Source organism: Carassius gibelio, chromosome A4 (assembly GCF_023724105.1).
Source record: "Carassius gibelio isolate Cgi1373 ecotype wild population from Czech Republic chromosome A4, carGib1.2-hapl.c, whole genome shotgun sequence".
In the NCBI taxonomy this organism is placed as follows: Eukaryota; Metazoa; Chordata; class Actinopteri; order Cypriniformes; family Cyprinidae; genus Carassius; species Carassius gibelio.
In genome coordinates this window covers 8,203,395-8,211,132 of record NC_068374.1, presented here as the reverse complement: position 1 = coordinate 8,211,132, position 7,738 = coordinate 8,203,395, and the positions used below count along the sequence as shown (strand labels likewise).

General features: G+C 38.0%; 1 protein-coding gene across 1 annotated transcript in view; it reads left to right on the top strand.

Annotated features, from left to right (window-relative positions):
- Positions 1-6,168: 6,168 nt before the first annotated feature.
- Positions 6,169-7,738, top strand: part of LOC127968427 (C-type lectin domain family 10 member A-like) — a 4,893-nt gene continuing 3,323 nt past the window's right edge. Inside the window, exons 1-2 of the mRNA XM_052569648.1 lie at positions 6,169-6,473; positions 6,956-7,138. Coding sequence (XP_052425608.1) covers positions 6,410-6,473; positions 6,956-7,138 — 247 coding nt within the window. The 5' untranslated portion in view covers positions 6,169-6,409. The remainder of the gene's footprint in view (positions 6,474-6,955; positions 7,139-7,738) is intronic.

Sequence of the window (7,738 nt, the reverse complement as noted above, 5' to 3'; positions counted from 1 at the left end):
ACACAAACACATGAAATATCCCTCACACTGCCAGCAAACAGAGAGATTCGGTCTGTCTGTGGTGACTCTTGTAGCGATTCAAGAGGTTTCATGTTTTCTGACACCTATAAAAAAAACTCCAAGAGAACAACGACCACAAAACACGCTGAGCATCTCAGAACAAAACCTCCAGATGCTCTCCTGAGAACCAGACTGAAAAACCTGATCAGATGTCTGGACTTTTGATGTGCCAGCAACAACCTGAACATTTCAGAAACTTTACAAAATCACCTTGAACCTCATTTACATGAACACAATCCTCATAGTTGAAATACTTTTTTTCGTGTCCTTCTGCAGTGAGTTGAAGTTCCTTTTTACATGAATACTTGAAGTATTTGAAAGGGTTCTCAAGTCTCACACTTTGGCAGTAATACTCACACAGTTCAAACGCTCACACACCACACTGTGTATTTCTCAAGCTGAAAAGGCAATGCCAACCAAGTTGTCCTGCAAGCTTTATATATAACGGTGTATATAATGCGCTGAACACAAAGTGAAGTTTCCTGCTCCCAGCACATATCTCAGATTGTGTTCGTTGCTAGGCAACATAGATGCGCGAACACACAGAAGTTGACGGAACATTCTCGGTCACCGTGCGTTCGTTACTAGGTAACCAACAACATCACACAAACACACGTCGTGATGGAGAGGGTCAGTCGGAAGAAAGCTCGTCTAGAACATTTAACATACAGCCCATCGTACACATTATTATTGATGCAGCAAAAACTCTGCCACTACTTTGTAGCCAGACCAGAATCTTTGGCTCAGTTTAACTAGCTAAAGTTATCTGAAACTAAGGGAAATGTTAGTGGGTATGAGAAGGAATGAAGATGTATCTCTTCATTTTATTTTAAATTATATATTATACTGTATTAGTAGTATTTCTAGTTACATTAAGACTACATGTATTAAAGCAAAGTGCTTTGGGTAATATTTATATCCTGTCAAAATATACATTGATTAATCATTGCCATTGCATTTTTATATTTTTCAAAGATGTCATCAAAATGAGCAACAAACACTTACAACACAAAACACATTTCACTCGTGTACGCACACACACACACACACACACACACACACACAAACACACACACACACACACACACCTTAATATGGTAATATGTCCATTTGTTCCCAATTTCCCACCACACAATAAATATCGAGTGAGAATCATGCCAAAACCTCACACACAAACAAAATGTGTTTTACTCACACCCAACGATTCACAAACAAACTCAGTGTGGTTTGCAAATACAAATCATCACTCACAAACTAATGCATTTTGTTCTGCAAATAAAAAACGTAGCTATCAAACAAATACAGTACGTTTTACATATACAAAGAAACGTATTTCTTCGATGACAAAAATATCCTCCAAGTACAAACTAAAATCTTTCAAGTACAAAAAAAATCCTTCAATTAAAAAAAAAATCTTTCAAGTAAAACAAAATCCTTCAAGTACAAAACAAAATCCTTCAAGTACAAAACAAAATTCTACAAGTACGAAAAACTGTCACGTGACTTTTGCCACTAATTTTTTGCCTTGCTGATCCACACGCAAATGCCTTCAGATCCACACACATGCTAGTAAACTGTCATGTAATTCGCACTCCACAACAGCAGGTGGCGCTGTTAGCGACTTGCTTGGTGCCGCCACCGACATGGAAACACTAGAGAAGAAGAAACGCTAGCGTGAGGGACGTTTTGAACCAGGGGGCAAGGAACTCGACCGGAAGTTGAAGTCGGGTGGGGGCTGCCATCTTTTAGCAGAACTTCACTTGCGTTAACATTCCCATTGACTCCCGTTCATTTTGGCGTCACTTTGACAGCGAATAACTTTACATCTGAGGCGTTTAAAGACTCCGTTTGTCCATTATTTATTTCTAAAGATACACGACAATGTATAAAGGGCTCCATTACCTTCTATGTTAAATTATGGCCCCGTATAAACAGTTTTTGTAAAAAATAGGCTAACGATTGCGTCATAACCACTCGGTTCTCTGTTGCATTACCGTACAGACAGGAGGAGAAGCTCGCATGCAATTAACTTAATATGGCGTATTGGCGTTACATTTTAAAATACTATACAAAATAATTAATAAGAATACTTACTCCTACTCACTCACGCCAAAGAACTCCCCGCTCAAGCTCGCCGTCTCTGCAAGATTAACGATGGCAGTTTGCACGCACAGCTACTAGAAGATTTACATCTGTCAGACAGGTTGCTGACGTCGTCAAGTTTCGTTTGAGTCTGCGCGTCAGAAACGGAAGTGCTAAAAAACGCTAAAAATGGGCTTCAGTTGTCTCAATTGAGTTCCAATGGGGTCGCTGTGTCCATTTCTTTTACTGTCTATGTTTTGAACACGATGAGCGGCCAGCAGGTGAGTTTCCAGTCATTGCTGGTGAAAAATCAGCCTGAAGGGGTTGTTATTCGCTATAACAACCGCCTCGCTATACACGATCCCACTTATTACATTGCTACCTACAAAATAAATTAATAATTTGACAAAATGTATTGATTTTAGAAACGATTCTATTGCTTCCGCTAAAGAAAATAGTCCGTTCCGCGTCCATATCAACGGTCTGTTTTTCATGGCAAGGGTGTGTTTAGACCTCCAAATCAACCCTGGTCTTCTCCTTCTGGTGTCTATTAGAATATAGAGGCTTCATTCCATGTCAAATCAGTTAGAATCCAGGAAAGTGGTTGCAGCAACATCTCAGATGAAGAGTTTTTCTATATTATCTTTGGGTCCCAAAACCAAGGCCTGTAAAAATATTCAAATTTTTGTCAGTCCTTGAGATTGTCATTCTTATAGAATCAGAGAGAGAGAAAAAAAACTATCAGAGAACCATGTTTGGGCATTAATATCTTAAAATGTTATTCATAGCCTCACCAAACTTTGCAGGATGGAAGACAAACATGTTCTTAGTATAACTGAACCAAAGTTTGTACTGCATGCCTATTGAGATTCTACAAGGCCCTAGATTTGGGTAAATGGCTAAACCCCTGATACTGAGGGTATTATAAACTCATTTTCTGCATCTGTATGATATCAATCATTACGTTTTCTTAATAATCGTAATCATTATCATGTGTCAATATTTGAGGTCTCCATCACTAATGATCATGAAGATATTAAGAATAAACCAAAGTGTAATTTTTGGTCATTTTACTGGTCATGTTCAGTTACACCAGTATTTTTGACCTCATACATTTTTCCTATTTTCCCCTCTCTCTAGGAACTGCTTGCACAAACAATGTTAGAGAGAATCCGCACATGGCTCCAGCATATTGTCTGTCAGCAGCCACTTGACCTGGGTTACCTTGAATTTGTGTGTTTTTAGGAGGCTGTTCTTTTTAGTGCTGCCTCTAACCAGGTTCTCATCCCAAAAGGCATTTTTGATGCACTCACAGAGCTGCACAAGTTGGTTAAGAAAGAGAAAACCAGGTCCCCATAGTAAAAAAAAAAAAAAAGAGAAAGATTTTTTTGTTGTTGTTGTTGTTGTTGTTGTTGTTCCAACCCCCCAGATGTTTTAAGATTGTATTCACACTACAATAAAAAAATAATACAATCTACATGTGTTTGGTTTGAACATTCATTACGACATTAAGAGAGCTGAAAGTCTTAAAGTCTGCTGCTAGCACTGCTTGAGGAAAGCTATTCTTCCTGCTGCCGCTGGCAGTCCTAACACGGGGCATGTCTGCTGGTCTGATTTGATTAAACAGAGAAAAATCAAACATAAGACCACCTTACTGATTCAGAAATATTTATTTGTGTTACTGTAACATCTTACAAACCAGTTCAGGGGCACTGTTCTGTAAATAAGTGTTCTTTTTGTATTTGTGCTGCATTATTATTGAATCAGGTCCTTTGCTGAGTATGTTTTACTGTAAGCCTAGTAAGTGCTGGACATACTCCACAGTAAGTAGGTAGATGTCTAAGCCATGTGATTGGGAGTGTCCCAGAGGATTTATAGCTGCCCTTAGTTCATCACTCAGTACATCGCCCATCTCAGGAACAGTGACACCATGGTGTGGCTCATCAGGCAGGCCACTGTCCTCCCAGTCCAAATGTGGTAGGTACAATCCCTGAAAAGACATTTAAAGTGTTTATGTAGAGCAGTGGCTCTCAAACATTTTTACATCAAGGACCTGGACCACATTTGATAATATTTTGTAACAAACTCCAGAAATGCACAATATTAATTCTGCGACTGAATAATATTACTTTCTTTGTCAATGTATGTTCAAATTAATGTCAATGGGATGCATTTTTTTGGTAAAATTTATAAAGAAATCAAAAAGTCAGAATTAAAAAGTTGTGTGTGTGTATTTATATCCCCCCCCCCCTTGAACCTCCCTCAAGGACCAGTGCCAAACCCATTGCTAAGTTTATTCTTAAAACTGATTGAATATACTTTAAATCAAATAAAATCTTCGCACATGCTTCATGCGTATAGGTCTTTTTAGCAAGGGTTAAGGGTTATTAACGAGCAGGTTATGTCCTAATTTTCAGCTTTAAAAAAATGCAGCACCCATGTATGATGACAGCCTGCTGGTGTGATATGGATGCAGAAAATGAGTTTATAATACCCTCAGTATCAGAGGTTTCGATAGTTTAGCCATTTACCCAAATCTAGGGCCTTGTAGAATCTCAATAGACATGCAGTACAAACTTTGGTTCAGTTATACTAAGAACATGTTTGTCTTCCATCCTGCAAAGTTTGGTGAGGCTATGAATAACACTTTAAGATATTAATGCCAAAACATGGTTCTCTGATAGTGTTTTTGATGATATAAAAATGACAATCTCAAGTACTGACAAAAATATGAATATTATAAATATTACAAATATAATATAGAAAAACTCTTCATCTGAGATGTTGCTGCAACCACTTTCCTGGATTCTGACTGATTTGACATGGAATGAAGCCTCTATATTCTATTAGACACTAGCAGGAGAAGACCAGGGTTGATTTGGAGGTCTAAACACAACCTTGCCATGAAAAACAGACCCTTGATATGGACGCGGAACGGACTATTTTCTTTAGTGGAAGCAATACAATCTTTTTTTAAATCAATAAACTCATTTTTAAATCAATAATTTGTCAAATTATTAATTTATTTTGTAGGTAGCAATGTAATAAGTGGGATCGTGTATAGCGAGGCGGTTGTTATAGCGAATAACAACCCCTTCAGGCTGATTTTTCACCAGCAATGACTGGAAACTCACCTGTTTGCCGCTCATCGTGTTCAAAACGTCTCTCACTCACGCTAGCGTTTCTTCTTCTCTTCTGTTTCCATGTCGGTGGCGGCGCCAGGCAAGTCGCTAACAGCGCCACCTGCTGTTGTGGAGTGCGAATTACATGACAGTTTACTAGCATGTGTGTGGATCTGAAGGCATTTGCGTGTGGATCAGCAAGGCGGAAAATTAGTGCCAAAAGTCACGTGACAGTTTTTAGTACTTGTAGAATTTTGTTTTGTACTTGAAGGATTTTGTTTTACTTGAAAGATTTTAGTTTGTACTTGGAGGATATTTTTGTCATTGAAGAAATAAGTTTCTTTGTATATGTAAAATGTACTGTATTTGTTTGATAGCTACGTTTTTTATTTGCAGAACAAAATGCATTAGTTTGTGAGTGATGATTTGTATTTGCAAACCACACTGAGTTTGTTTGTGAATCGTTGGGTGTGAGTAAAACACATTTTGTTTGTGTGTGAGGTTTTGGCATGATTCTCACTCCATAAATGAATCATTATACCATTTCGTCTAGACACATTCAAAATGCAAAAATATTAGTTTTTCCAAACTATTTAGAGCAATGTTATATTTTTGTAATTTTTGTATATGTGTAATTTTGAAATATAACGTTAAAGTTAGTATAGTTAGCAATTAATATAATTAACTATAGTTGTAAATTCAATTTGTGCTGGTAAATTATGAACAATGAGTCAAATTGGGGGGCGGGGCTCCATTAAGCTCCTCCCCTAACTTCATGTGATCTCACTCTAAGCTTTTGAAAAAACTTGAGAACCCTGATTTGCAAAAAAAACACTTCCTTTCTGCATAAATACTGGCCACACAAACAGATGAGGGACACAACACAGTCTACGACAGCGAGAGAAACTAGTGTTAGTTTACTGAATGTGGAAATGAAAATATAGAAAAGGGTAAAACTCAGAGAAGAAGATAGTTGATGTCTAAAAATATGTGAGCGTCGTACGAGGTAAAGTCAGAACAGATATCAAAGATTCAACGCCACGAGAATCCAGTCATATAGCACGGATAAAGATTCAATAAGAGACTCAGAAGACCGAATAGAAAGGATTGTTGATATCTACGTCAGTGCAGAGGCTGTAAGAGACATGAAACATAAGAAAGAGACAGAAGACTTCAACACAGAAGAACCCCGAACACCTCGACACACAGGTAACTGAGATTAAAGGACATTTTCTGATTATTCACTCTCTTCCAGGTCCTCCAGTATGATCTGACATGCTCCATTTGTTGATGGTGGTCAATGCTTTATCTTTTCCTGAAAGTGACTGATCGTTTTGCTAGAGAAGACACTTATTTATCAACCAGGGTAATGAAGATTAATTTAAAGCTTCCTAAATATGGATTTTTGAACTTTAGAAAAGGTTTATTTTGAGACCTGTTCACGTTTTCCTCCAAAACCAAAAATGTATCAAATACAGTGACATACAGTGAAACTCGGATGAGTAAATAACCAGGAAACCATTTTTGAGTGAACTGTTCCTCTGCATTTACTTACAAAACACAAGAACAAAAACCACACTAATAAACGTCTGACAAGCGTTACAGTTAGTCTACAGTTCACATGTTTCAGAAGATGTGAGTCGTATGATAAGAGGAAGTGAAGAGACTAACATCATATCTATCCTCTTCAGGAAGTGATGGTGTGATGATCAGAAGGTCCAGAGCAGCTGCAGTAGTGTTTGTGCTGCTGTGTGTTCTTCTGCTGACTGCACGCATTATACTGTGTGCCACCTTCACTCAAGAGAGACAACAGCTGCTGACTAAGATCATCAACCTCACTCAAGAGAGAATTGATCTTCAGAAGAAGTTTGCAGGTAAGTTTCTTCAGTCTTAACTTGATCTAAAGCAGACTCAGATTTTAAAGTAGACTGTCCTGGATCTGTTGTGTAGCTAATGCTTGTAATTGACCTTTCTTTAGCTCTTTATGTTTATAATGATTAAAGGGTGGGGTGAAATGCTGGTTTTCACTCAATATCCTGTTAATCTTGAGTACCTATAGAGTAGTACTGCATCCTTCATAACTCCAAAAAGTCTTTAGTTTTATTATATTCATAAGAGAAAGATAGTCTGTACCGATTTTTCCCGGAAAAACATGACCGGTTAGAGGCGTGACGTGTGGGCGGAGCTAAAGAATCACGAGTGCCAGTAGGCTATTGGGTTGAGCGCGTCTGGAAGCTGTGACACCGTGAGGACAAAACCAAGCAAAACAAACCACGACTAACAGTCAGATTCAGCGTATATTTATGATCCAGAATCAGATCCAGAGGCTGAAATTGAACAAGAGCAGCATCAGCAATCAGTCTCTATGTGGTATGTACTGAAACTGTATATATTTGCTTAGCGGTTTTGGAAAATGACTAAGTTCCACTTTGTCGTCTTTTTTTTTTTTTAAGCTCTACATGTGGAAAGCGCAG